Source organism: Ostrinia nubilalis, chromosome 12 (assembly GCF_963855985.1).
Source record: "Ostrinia nubilalis chromosome 12, ilOstNubi1.1, whole genome shotgun sequence".
In the NCBI taxonomy this organism is placed as follows: domain Eukaryota; kingdom Metazoa; phylum Arthropoda; class Insecta; order Lepidoptera; family Crambidae; genus Ostrinia; species Ostrinia nubilalis.
The window spans coordinates 11999606-12013493 of NC_087099.1; the positions used below are offsets into that span (position 1 = coordinate 11999606).

General features: G+C 36.0%; 2 protein-coding genes across 2 annotated transcripts in view; both read left to right on the forward strand.

Annotated features, from left to right (window-relative positions):
- LOC135076954 (vacuolar protein sorting-associated protein 16 homolog) overlaps positions 1-13888 on the forward strand; it is a 319963-nt gene that overhangs the window by 42715 nt on the left and 263360 nt on the right. The window lies entirely within an intron of this gene.
- Positions 70-7757, forward strand: LOC135076551 (peroxidase-like). The gene is made up of 3 exons (XM_063970996.1): positions 70-264; positions 5133-5238; positions 7430-7757. The coding sequence occupies exons 1-3, from the start codon at positions 81-83 to the stop codon at positions 7563-7565; spliced, it is 426 nt and encodes a 141-aa protein (XP_063827066.1). The 5' UTR covers positions 70-80; the 3' UTR covers positions 7566-7757.

Sequence of the window (13888 nt, forward strand, 5' to 3'; positions counted from 1 at the left end):
TGAATTAAACCAACAAGTTGCATAATTATAATCTTCCAATGCCTGGTCTTCTTAAATATTTATAGAAAATGGAAGCCCTAATGGACCTGTACCAGCACATCGATGACGTAGACCTGCTAGCCGGCATCATGGCCGAAGACCCAGTACCCGGCTCCTTCGTCGGGCCCACCCTGTACTGCATCATGGCTAAACAGCTGTACCTCTTCCGATTCAGCGACCGGTTCTGGTTTGAGAGGGGGAAGCAGTACCACAGCCTTACTTTGCGTGAGTTTTATTCTTGTATATTCTACCGGTAAGTTAAGTTATGGGCCTCATAAGAAGGCTCAAGGTCACCCAAAGAGCGATGGAGCGTGCTATGCTCGGAGTTTCCCTGCGTGATCGAATCAGAAATGAGGAGATCCGTAGGAGAACCAGAGTGACTGACATAGCCCGCAGAATCGCTAAAATCAAGTGGCAGTGGGCGGGGCACATAGCTCGAAGAGCTGATGGCCGCTGGGGCAGGAAAGTTCTTGAGTGGTGACCACGAGCTGGAAGACGTAGCGTGGGCAGGCCTCCCACTAGGTGGACCGACGATCTGGTGAAGGTCGCGGGAGGTACCTGGATGCAAGCGGCGCAGGACCGGTCTTTGTGGAAATCCTTGGGGGAGGCCTTTGTCTAGCAGTGGACGTCTTTCGGCTGAAACGAACGAAGTTAAGTTGCAGAAAAGTTCTTAGGTGGCGACTACGGGCCGAAGACGTAGTGTGGGCAGGCCCCCCACTAGATGGACCCACGATCTAGTGAAGAAAGAAAGATACATTTATTACAAGGTCTGATCCGATCGGCCGATGAAGGTCGCGGGAGATGCCTCGATGCGGGCGGCGCAGGATCGTTCGTTGTGGAAATCCTTGGGAGAGACCTTTGTCCATCAGTGGACGTCATTCGGCAAAACAATAATTCCGTACCGCGCGGGAATAACTTGACATGTCATTTTTGCGTACTTTTCAGGGGAGCGATTTTAAAGTTTAGAGTTCTCTGGTAAATCGGAATTAATGATAATTTATATTTTTATGATTGAAATAAGCTAATTTGATGCGTATCTTTCGATTGGCGTAAGAATTTGATTAAATTATCTTCTTAATCTATTAAAAAAAAGACTTGTCAAGTTGTGTACCGACGACTTGTCAAGTTATTCACCAAAGAAAAACAAACATTTAAAGTGTAAAAATTGGATTTAAGTTAATTATTTTGAATTAAGTTTAAGTAAAAAAACAAAACATAAAAATAGAACATATTTTTATCACTTTTGCAATGAAATAGTAACAAATTTATTAGAAAAATCAAATATAATCGCAGATTATGATTGCTTTTGATCAGATAATTGTACGTTTACTTAAAATTAATTATTTTAGGCTTACCATTAAGCTTAAAATAATTAAAATTAACTGGATATATTTTTGCGTAAGGTCGACACGCCCTTTCGCATCCACCGTCCAGTTCACGTCCAAATGATGGATCACTCTAGAACGTAAGCTATTGCTATGATTCCCTGAATGTATGACACGTAAACCCACATTAAAAAAATCTTATAGCATGCTACCGTTTTTGCCAAAAATAAATCCCACGTGAGCAGGTGCGCGTTTCAAGGTACGGTTTTAATATATTTAGGTCCAGTTTGGGATTTACAGCAGTCTCTAAGCCTTAACCATAAACCATAAAATACGGATAATGATATCGGCGATTGTACTTTATTAAATGACACTTAAAATAAGGTGGATGCGAATTTACTACAATGAAATTTCCACTTTGCGTCAGAAGTGATCGCGGTCTGGTCTAACTGGGTCTAAGATATTAAAATATACAAAACAATGCATGTTGTACATTATTTAAAACATTATTTACATGACTTATCGAACACAAAGATTTTTTTCAGTACTTAGGCCTTTTCCTGGACGCTAATACACGCTCTTAATGTAGCTTACCCTTTGTGATAGCCAATTTGCGTCCACATTATCACGACAATTTTTTAGGAATTAAGAAGAATAATGTTTTTAGTGTATTATTCAATAAGATGTGGATAGTCCGCGAGGTATACGCCATCTAAATGCCAACAGTCACTGTACTGCGTCTAAATCAAAAACCAATACAGACTCCATTCTACAACTTTACACACGTTATTTATAGACTACTAGGTATATTTTAAAATAAAAATAAAAAATTTAAAAAATCCCGAAGTTTTGTAAAATTCGATTTTAAAACTCTACTTCCGCTTTTCTATGTGACCAAAAAAGAAATTTCAAATTTGTAGTAAATAGTAAGAAACACAGTTATTTATTCTCAAAAGTCCAATAGTTAGTTTATTTTTAATCAAATGTAATAATAGCAGTAATAGCTTCTGAAAAATCTTTTCCTAAAATTTTACCAATTTTTTGAACGCTCATAAAAAATAAACTAAGCTTCATAAAAAAATTATAATGATGCACATCCATTCAGGTCATATAGCAGTACATTTAATCCAAATATGAACAAAATCGAAAACCTGACTTGATTTTCGTTGTCCGCTTCGCGTGAAATGCCCCTAAACTTATCCTTCTACTTTCAACTTGCTACTTAAACGTTAATTTAGTTTTAAACTATTGAAAATAGTAATAAAAGTAATAATTAACGCTTAAATATATTAAAAATATATTTTCAGGGGTTGCTAAGTAAAAAATATTTAAAGACGCTCGAAATCCTGACAATGTTATATTTTAAAAACTGTTAATGACACATCTAAAAATATGATTATACGAATGTAATAGCTGGATTAATCCAAATATCCAAACTCTTGACAGTGTGCATAACTAGACAACTGCACATATCATGGATGTGTTTAGTACTCAGAGGGGATCATAACTTGATAACTGCTTTTGTCAAATTAAAAACGAAAATCCATAAATGTATAAGTCGAGATATTAACAAATACATGTTCTGACATACATTGATAAATCGAAATATAAATGTTTGTACGAATAATATTAATTGGATATATCGTTATGTCAAATATTTATTGCCTAAATTGGAGATATTTACTTATGAATAAGAGCTGTATTTCAAGTATTTTTGGGTATTTCAAGTTGAGTTTTTTATACCAGAAGGGTATAAGGTAGAGGAAACGCTTAAGCTAATAAAAAAAAAAGTGCAGGTCGAGATGTCAAGTTATTCCCGCGCGGTACGGAATTAGATCAATGAAATTTTGTTAAGACTTGTATCATAACCCTATTAAATAAGTTACCTTACTGCAGACTATCCCTCACCCTAAATAAAATTCAAAAGAACCTACAATGAGCCAGTAAGGTTGAAATGATCGTAATTATAGGAATAGGGTTCACCGTAAGAGTTTAATTACCCATTTAGTGCCATGGGGTGTAACTTGCAACGGAACCAAGCGAGCGAGCAAATCTACCAGACTGCCCCTTTTGTTTCACCCACGCTCCCAACTACGGCAGAACTTGTCTTTGTAGGTAGCAGGTTTAATTGAATTAAAGCAAAACTGTTAATAGTTTGATTACTACCGAAAATTTACAGTAAATTATGCTAGTAATTAACAGAAGTAATTTGAAAAAAAAATGGTAATAGTTATAACAATCGTTTGTAAAAATTAAGCTCTGAGAATTTGATATAAAAATGACTTTTTATAGATTATTTCAACTCTATGAAATGTAATTTGATTTGATCTATTTTACTCTCAAATATTAAACATTGCAAATTGATTTATGCTTGATCTTTTTAAGCCAAATCAAAATTCTCTGATAGAGTAAACCACTCGATGTTTCTACGAATATACAGCTCGTATTTGTAAAACTTTATTCAACCAATCGCATATCAAACAGTTAGCAGTAAAACCAACGAAAAAGTAACTCGAAACAGTCCGTTTCCACGTAAGTTAAATGCGGCTCAAACTGTATTCAAAACGGGTCGAATGGCAGTTTGCAGTCGGCTCCCGTTCATTGTCAACAAACAAAAATGTCTATGCGGGACATTGGTCGAACGAGTTACGTTAGGTACTCGCTAGGAGTGCGTCAAAAAATTCTATGATGATTTTAGTTTTTGAAAGTAGCCAGTAGGGCCGCTGTACAATTTGTCATGCATTTAATGCGCCCAAAGGTCTCTGCTAAAGGTAATGCTGCGCAAGCCCTATAGGTACCCAACTCAAAGCCTGTACGAGGAAACCAAAGTCTTGACCGTAAGACAACTATTTGTCCTGCATGCTACACTTCGCCAACACAGACACTTAACATACGACGCAAAAAATCTTGACACACGCACCCAGAAAATCTGCAAATCAATAAAATATAACACCGTATTCTTGCGACGACAGACATGCTTCCTCTTACCTTATCTATACAAAAAATTAAACTCAACACTGAATTTTTACCCGAAAACCTTATTTGAAGCCAAACGTATAATAACAAATTATTTGCTAAATTCAAATTACATCATGACGGAATCACTCTTGGCTGTCTTAAACTAATTTCAACACTAACATCACAAAATAAACCTTTAGGCACATTCTTCATCTCCATCCCCTCACACACACACACACACACAACAAAACACAACACAACACACACGCACACACGCGCGCGCACACACACACACACACACACACACACACACACACACACACACACACACACACGCACACACACACACACACACACGCACACGCACACGTTAGTAATATTTAGTTACGAACTCTTGTTTTTGTTTTTTCGCTTATTTTTCTTTATTTGTCTTCTTACGTTACAATAAAATACTTCAACTTCAACACCCGTACCGCGGGTAAGAGACCTGGAGTCCTGAAATACAGGATTATCCTAGTTTAGGCTCCAGTTCACCTAAATAGCGCCAACAAATGTTGTAATTAATTTGTAATTAACAAATTGTAATTTGTATTTGGTGAAAAATAAAAGTATTTTTATTTATTTATTTATTATTTAATGTCATTTTTTACGCAGTCGCGAGCACACCTAACGTAAACTCATGGTAAGTACACAGAAACGCGAGTTCGCACACTGAAGTATGGGCGAACTTACTAACAAACTCAAATACATGTTTACACTATCTGTCTCAATCAATTCTCAAAACTCTTATGTCACCAAAAATGTTCGCAGCTCAACTGCACGAGATCAGGAAGACCAACATGGCGCGCCTGGCGTGCGACAACGCAGAGGGCATCACGCATATCCAGCCGCAGGCGTTACTCAACGTCGGACATGGGTATGTTTTTTATAAACAGTAATAAAAATGCATAAAAAGTCCAATCAACTTGCGACATGGTTACGTTTTTAAAACAATAACAAAAACTGTTCAAAAATTCCGACTTCAAATTGAGATGTATTTTGGGTAGACTACATTTTTATGGCCAGTGACAATGCATTTACAGATAGGTTTTCAACTTACATTATAATACACCAATGGAAATTCTGTTCATGGCCCAAGAGACAGTATAAGTACCTAGGTTTTATGAAGAACTTCACTTTTTCACGCAAAACGTTACGCTCTATGATGAGAATTAGGAACTTAGCTCTCCATGAGGTTGTGATCTATTGAATACTTTTGCAGAGTGCAAAGATGTACACGTATTGGCTAAAACCTTCGTAGTCGTAGGTACCTAGTTGTAATTCTGCGACAAAATTCAATTATTCAAATAAAGAACTCGAAAAAAAATTATAAGTATACGAGTACTGGCTGGCTAGTGGCCACCACATAATAATGTTCATCTTTTTTTTTTAATATATTGTTCTTTTAATGACGTGCTCTTAAGTAAAAGAAAAATGAAAATTAAGTGAAACACCATTTCCTCTTGGTTGCAATGGAATGGGAGAATGCAATGAAGAATGTTCACTAATTTTGTTTTTTAGCTTTCTGTATTCTCTGTTAAAAATAAAAAATACACGTGAAAGAATTATTTCGATACGTCAATTAGTTTCCAAGATATTGAATTTTAAAAGTGCGGGCGGCGGCCGGCCCGCCATTTTATGCGCGTGACGTCATATTACAACGACTGGCTCATATTTGTATGGGTGGAATCTTGCAAACTGAATTAAGACCCACTTCCAGGCAACCGATTAAGCTGAAATTTCGCAAACACATGTGATTTGGATGACCATGCAATATTATGATGACATGGAGCTGATCTGATGATGGAGCTGGAAGGTGGCCATAGGAACTCTATAATAAAACGACTTAAATGCATCGAGTTTGGGCTCGTTCGTTTTGTATTGATGAGTATTTTAATTCTATATAGTAATCGGGGTCTAATGATGGAGCTGAAAGGTAATTCGCAATAAAACGACACAATCGCATCAAGTTTGGGTTTGGTTCAATTTTAATTTCTGTGATGGGTCTGGGTGTTAATATGTATAATAAGTTTGTATTTACAAAAAAAAAAATATTTAAATATGTTTATATCCGTTTTCTAGTGAGCGGACGCTGTGAATGTACGTCACACGGGGTCACGTGACCGTCGGCGGGACTCAATATTTAAGCGAACTTTGAATGCCTATAAAATCATAACTACTGGGTATTTTTGAATGAAATAAAAACTAATGTATTTGTAAATGTAAAAGCTTAACTGTAACATAGGTTTCAAGTGATTTTGCATACCTAGTAACATTCTCAATTAGAAAGGTCCCATTTATTATTCAGACAAGAAGCAAAGAGCTCTAAATAGAATCGGGGCTACATCAAAAGAATTTAAATTCGGGTGCCATTTATGGTGCTAACTTATTTTTAGCGCCTCGATTCCGCTTTTTGGATATTTAATCAGTGCTGTACTATTACTTAAGTCAAATTATTATTATCACAGAAAAAATAAATAAATTGCTTTTAAACTACGAGTGTTGTTCCAGTTACAGTACCTACTTCGACACAAAAATGAAATAACTCTCTTTGCGATTGACTTTAGAACCAATTTGAATGTTTACTGATAGGTTCTAGGGCTGAGTTGCACCACCTAACTTTGACCGTAACTTTAACGATAACCGGTGTTTTTGTATGAATTTTGACAGATTTTTGACGTTTGTTAAAGTTAAAGTAAGATGGTGCAACCAAGCCTTAGTCTCCACAGCAGGAACACAACCCTCTAATTTGTCAGAGCCAAAATGGAGGATTTGGCCCACGCGGTGGCCAAACGGGCTGGAGAGACCTGAGGTTTGAATTGTGTAAAGCAATCGTTATTATTTGACAGTTCATAACGTACGATTATTCTGTCAAACGCGTTGTTTAACTGACTTTATCGTACATTATGAACTGTCAAATGATTACGATTGCTTTACACAATTCCACCTCTGATGTTTATTTATTTGATCCTTAGCCGCTCTGGTAAATTAGAGTTCTTCCTGTGTTCCTGAAGCGGAGACATGATGATGATGATGAAGATAAATTCAAAACTTTTTTCTTATTTCAGAAACGAACCATTGCCATGTTCTCGGATTCCTGGCGCTGACCTGTCGAAGTGGCACGACGACTCCTGCCACGCTCAAGGACACAAGCAACACGGAAACTCTTATTTTAACTATCTTTTCGGTCACAAAAATAATTAAAAAACCAAAGAAAACACTTTAATTATGTTCCTCTTTTTTATTAATTGTATTAACCCAATTTTGTTTCTGTTTTTACCAAGCCTTTTATCATTAGCTTTCATTTTGCTTTTCTTGTCCAAAGAGTAAATATTAATAATGTTGTAGGAATAATAAAAGTAGCAATAAAGTTATTTTGAATACCGTTATTTATTTGATATGATCTATCTTTTGATGGGTGCCTGGAATAAAGCCGCAATAGCCATAGCAGCAGTTTTCCGATTAAGCGATTTTCGTAATCTGGGGGTCCCTATACACCTTGTGATTTTTTTTCAGAATTTTATCTTTGAAACTGGCTGATTTACCAAAAGCACTATGGATATTGAATCGTTATTCCCGGAAATTTGTTTACCAGAATAATCGTGGCATGTTCAATGTTAAAAGTTTTATTTCAAACTTCTACAAGTAACTGCCATTGCGGCTTTGTTCCCCGAAACAAACTATGTGTACCAAGTCACAATAAACATTACCTACTTGTACAATTTCTTTAAACTTTCTTAAGTAATAATACTTCATGGTGTTCTTCTATGCAATAAAAATATGTTGATTGGATTTACATTAAGCAATGCTGTGTACCTACCTGACAACTGCTGGAACACAGTAATCCTGTCAACATTATTGTTATGGCGACAGACTTAGGAAGATAAAGGGGACTTAGGAAGAGAAGAAGGAGGGATATTTGGTTTATGTTCATTAAAGCTTATTTATAATAACAATATGTTTCGGCATTGGAGGTAGGAAGCCATATTTTCTCTGTAGTTGAAGTTTCCTTCTACCTTGAGCCTGATCACAGTTTCCACCAGGTGTGATAAAGGGCAAAAGCTCAGCAAGGTGCTGAGAATAAAAACATGTTCTGTTCAGTTATTGTCTCTAAATCTGTTCTACGTAATGTAAACTTAGAAGATTGCCCATATTAATTCACTTTAAGAAAGTCAAAAACATTTAGCGACTTACCAATTTAGTGGAGCGATTACAAAAATAGTGGCCTATTAAGTACATGTTTTTTTTGTATTATTATGAATGTCCAGAAAACTGCACAGCTTTTAAAATTATTTTAGACCTATGAAATTTCTCATTTTTTATTATTTAAACATTTAAGTTGAAATTTTGAGAATGTTCTGCTAAAAGCATTTTTTTTATGTTTCTAGCAAAAATTTTGAATCTTGCATCAAAGATAGGAAGGTGAATATTTTTTTCAAACATTTGCAATTAATAGCGATATTGTCAAAATAAAGAAATCTGAGATAAGTCAACCCGAAATAAAGATAAGTTTTTTTAAAGCCTACTAGGTCATGAAATTGAAAAAAAGTTACAAAATTATTGATAACTTCTAAACTACGAAAAAGCCGCGGGCAAAAGCGTGTAATATTATAATATTATCATTATGTACTAATGAATTCCACTACTTTATATAAAGATATTAACAAAACACTCTAGATATTCAACTTTGTACTCATTTCGATACGGACCATATGAACATATAATGTAGGTACACAGCATTCACCAGTACATTTTCCAAGTCGATCATTAAATTCAAGCAAACCGCTATTACTGTATTCGCCATACATCCTTCAGATCAGCGCACAACGCTGTAATGCACTATTGCTGTATTATTACTTTTGCACTTTTTACCGGAATAAAACCACAATGGACTCTTACGGAACCGACTTTCAAAGTATGAAGCCGCAATATGTATTTCTACCTTTTTTAAGGTATATTCTAAGCACTTTAACCTTATGCACATTATATGTTACTCCAGAAAAAATAACGCATCGTTTGATATACAAACCATTTGGATACGCCTCGTAGTTTAGTTATTAATCAAAAATTTCACTAAATCTCTTCTCCTGTAAAATTGTGTTTTGTCGATTGCGGCTTTATTCCAGGCACCCATCGTTTTTACCTTTCAATTTAATGAATACCTAAGTGGTATTTATTCTTTATTTACTATCCACGTTTAGATAATCAGACGTAGGAAAGAGTATAAACCTATAATATTTTGACTATGGTGAGAATAAAAGTTGTTTATTTATAAAGAGAGTAAGGATGAAGCTCTAAATTCACGTGTCCGACTCGTGGCTTACCATTTTTAATCGTCTATTGTTAATGCCATAAACTAAGTTAAAATGAGGCCAATTACAGAAATGATATTGAAATACCATCCCTCTCCAGTGTGCTATAACCCAAGTGGATATTCCGGATTTTCCGGATTATACCCAAAAATTGGCGCTAAATGGATCCACGAGATCTGGGAAAAGTGTATTCGGTGCAACATTTTACCGGAGCCAATCGAGGTCAGACGTAAAAGGTCATTTGTTTCGGACAGCTTTAGCCACCGTATTCCGATAATCTGACTTTAACGTAGTTTAAGGTTTCAACCAATTTTATTGTATTTTAGATGGTATATCCTCAATGGTACACGCCGGCCTTAATAAAAATCATAAAAGAGAAGACTAAAGCTCATAGCCGTTGGAAAACATTTGGAAATATGTTGGATTACGATGAGTTCAAATTGCTTCGAAAAAGAGAACACCGTGTTCAAAAGAAATGTTTTGACAGATTTAAATTAAGCTGTGAAAATAGTATCAAAACACACCCTAAATTGTTTTGGACTTTTGTAAAAGCCACTCGAGGCGGGTCGGGCTACCCCAAAAAAATGTGTTTAGAGGGCGTAGAGTATACTGAAGGTGAGGGAATATGTAATGCGTTTAATTCTTTTTTCCATAGTGTATTTGGTGTACCTAGCAATAATTTAATACCTCCACTATCGGAGCCGTTGTGCATAGATACAGTTTCCAACGTGCAGATAAGCAGTTCAGCAGTTGAAAGCATGTTGAAAACCTTGGACACGAAAAAGGGTGCTGGTAGTGATGGATTGCCTTCTCTGTTTTGGTCTCGGTGCGCTAAGTCACTTGCTCTTCCCTTGACACTCATATTTAACCGTTCCCTGCGTGAGGGAGTCTTTCCACACAAATGGAAATCGGCACTTATAGTCCCTATACACAAGAAGGGATCACGCACTGATATAAAAAATTATAGAGGCATTTCCATTTTAAACACTGCAGCAAAAATCCTTGAACGTGTGGTATATAACGTGATTTATTCTACGCTCTCACGTTCCATCCCGGAGCATCAACATGGTTTCATGCAAAGGCGGTCCACTACTACTAATTTGGCATGTTTCTCTACTTTCATCCTTGAGAATATGGATCGCGGTGGGCAGGTTGACGTGATCTACACTGATTTTGAAAAAGCGTTTGATCGTGTGGATCACGTGATCCTGCTCAACAAGTTACAAACACTCGGAATCCATGGTGATTTGCTCCGGTGGACTAAATCTTATCTCTCCAATCGTTCACAGGCAGTTGTAATAGGCGGATATCGTTCGAATTTTGTAAACATACCTACCGGAGTCCCCCAGGGCTCTCATTTGGGACCACTTTTCTACAGCGCTTACCTGTATGACATAGGATCATGCATGCAACACACTAACTATCTGATGTACGCTGACGACAAAAAGATTTTTCGTAAAGTTAACACAACACAAGACTGTATATTAATACAAAAGGACTTGGATCGTTTGCTTCAGTACTATAGGCAAAATAATATAACTGTCAATGCAGGTAAGTGTGAGTGTATAACATTTACGCGGAAACCAAAGCCGGTCACACACAGTTATCACTTCGATGGAGTAGAAATCAGTCGAAAACTAAATGTAAGGGATCTAGGCGTGTATTTCGATCATAAAATGATACTATCCGACCATATTGAATATGTTATCGGCAAGGCTTACAAAAATCTGGGTTTTGTTCTTCGCATCTGTAAGCCATTCTCAGATATCGATGCAATCAAAATGGTGTATTTTGCATACGTTAGAAGTGTCTTGGAATATGCTGGTTCCGTATGGTCTCCGCAATACAAAGTTTACAAAAACCGTCTTGAACGAATTCAAAAAATATTTATAAATCACCTCAACTTTCGCTGTCGTAATAGCATTAGTAGTTACACAGAAAGCTGTATTGAGCATAACCTCTTATCTCTGGAGCACAGGCGTGTTGTCCTGGACATGGCTTTGTTGTCTGATGTAGTGAATAGCAGGATTGACTGCCCGGACTTGGTCTCGATGATCACGTTTCGTACTCCGAAATATCGCACCCGCAACGTATCTTTGTTGGATACTCCCCAGCACTATACAAATTACAATCGAAACTCAGTCTTGTCGCGACTTGTTAGTGCATTCAATAAACAATTTGCACACATCGACCTTTTTGCAAGTACTAAATTTACAGTTAAAAGGGACGTCATTAAGGCACTCAGAAACCATTGACTATTATTGACGCAATGAATTGCTTCTTTGTGAGTTTTTGTTATTTTTAATTATTATTATTTTTTAACATCTTTTATTCATATTTTTTCCCAACAACAATGTACTTTTATAAAAAGGGAAACCTTTCATTGGCTATACTATCAGTCTAAATTTTATAACTAATATTTTCAATGTATCGCTGTTGGTTTCTATAAAATAAATAAATAAATAAATAAATAAATAAATTAGAAGCCCCGATTATAGAATTTATTGTTATTATTATAGGTACCCGTTATGAGGTAAACGTTTGGCATTTGTTTTTGGCCGTTTCCAATCAAAACTGTTGTGAAAATGCTCTCAGCATACTATCACCCGTATTCATAAACGATACTTGTTTAAGTGAAGCAGTAAATCGAACATCCAGCATTGAACAATAGTTCAAATATACAAATATGTAATGTTGTTATGAGTAATGTTTTGTGAATACGGGCGTACGCTTCTACCACAAAACGGTGCAACAAAATAAAGTTTCCTCTATTTCTATGCAATACAGTTTGTTTACAGAATAAGGAGATCCGCAGGAGAACCAAAGTGACCGACATAGCTCGTAGAATTGCTAAAATCAAGTGGCAGTGGGCGGGGCACATAGCTCGTAGAGACGATGGCCGTTGGGGCAGAAAAGTTCTCGAGTGGCGACCACGGGCTGGAAGACGTAGCGTGGGTAGGCCTCCTACTAGGTGGACCGACGATCTGGTAAAGGTCGCGGGAGGAGCCTGGATGCGGGCAGCGCAGGACCGTGCATTGTGGAAAACCTTGGAGGAGGCCTTTGTGCAGCAGTGGACGTCATTTGGCTGAAACGAACGGACGAACAGTTTGTTTTAATAATAAAATACATATAATCAGTTCTAAATATAAAGTGCTTACCTAAGGTATCAATTTCAATCTTTTTTGATTTTGGTAATAAGGTCATGATCTTTAAAAGTATTCAGTTTACAACCGGACAACAACACTTATTTATTCTTATCGCCTCCAAAAGAAACTAGTCGAGGTTAAAGTTTACATCCATTTTCTAATTTTAGTTTTATTTAAGGCGAATGTTCCTTAATTTAATATAAACTTCATTACTTAAAGCTTAATATTCTAATGAGCTTTACACGAAAATAGGGATAAAGATGAAAATTAGACGAAGATTACGCCCGTAATTTCATTAAGTACAATAATATAAGGATCTACTTGTAATTTTGCATTTTCTTTGAGAACTTTATAATGTGTGTTCTGGGGAGTTATTCTTCGAAACGCTAAATTTACATTTCTTGAGCTTGGCATTTGGCACCGACTCCGAGAATATCAATGGTAATAATGTGTCCTAATAAATAAATAACGTAATTATTTTTCTACTTTTCAATGCATTTTTTTGTTTTTATTTTTTGATGTCGGTTTTTACTAATAAAAAGATTTTTTTGTGTCAACTAAGATGAATAAAAAGTACCAGGGTAACATAACAAAGGTGCGATTCGAGGAAAAGTTTAGGTGCGCCTCAAAATTGGTGCACTTTAAGGAATACCTCGAACTGGGTTAAACTTAAACATACTATTTATTATTCAGGAGTAGTAAATACTTACTTATAATGGCGTGTTGAGGAAACTTTAACAGCAAAATCACTAAACTAGACACGTATCCGTCCTTAATAGAACACTTGACGTTAAGAAGTGCTCTGAAAGCATGTTTTCCCCACTTGATTGGGTTTAGTTAATACCTACGTGACTTAGGCCCAGTTTTTTGATTCATAGTTAAAATAACAAATTGTTAAATTTTGTTACTAATGGTTAAATATTAACAAAATGTTAACTAATAGTTAAAAAATGTACTAAAAGTCAAGCTAACCATTGTTCGAAAAACATTTTTTTCTGATATTTTTTAACCACTTGTCATTTGACATCTGTCAAATTTGACTATTGGTTATTTTAACTACGAATCAAAA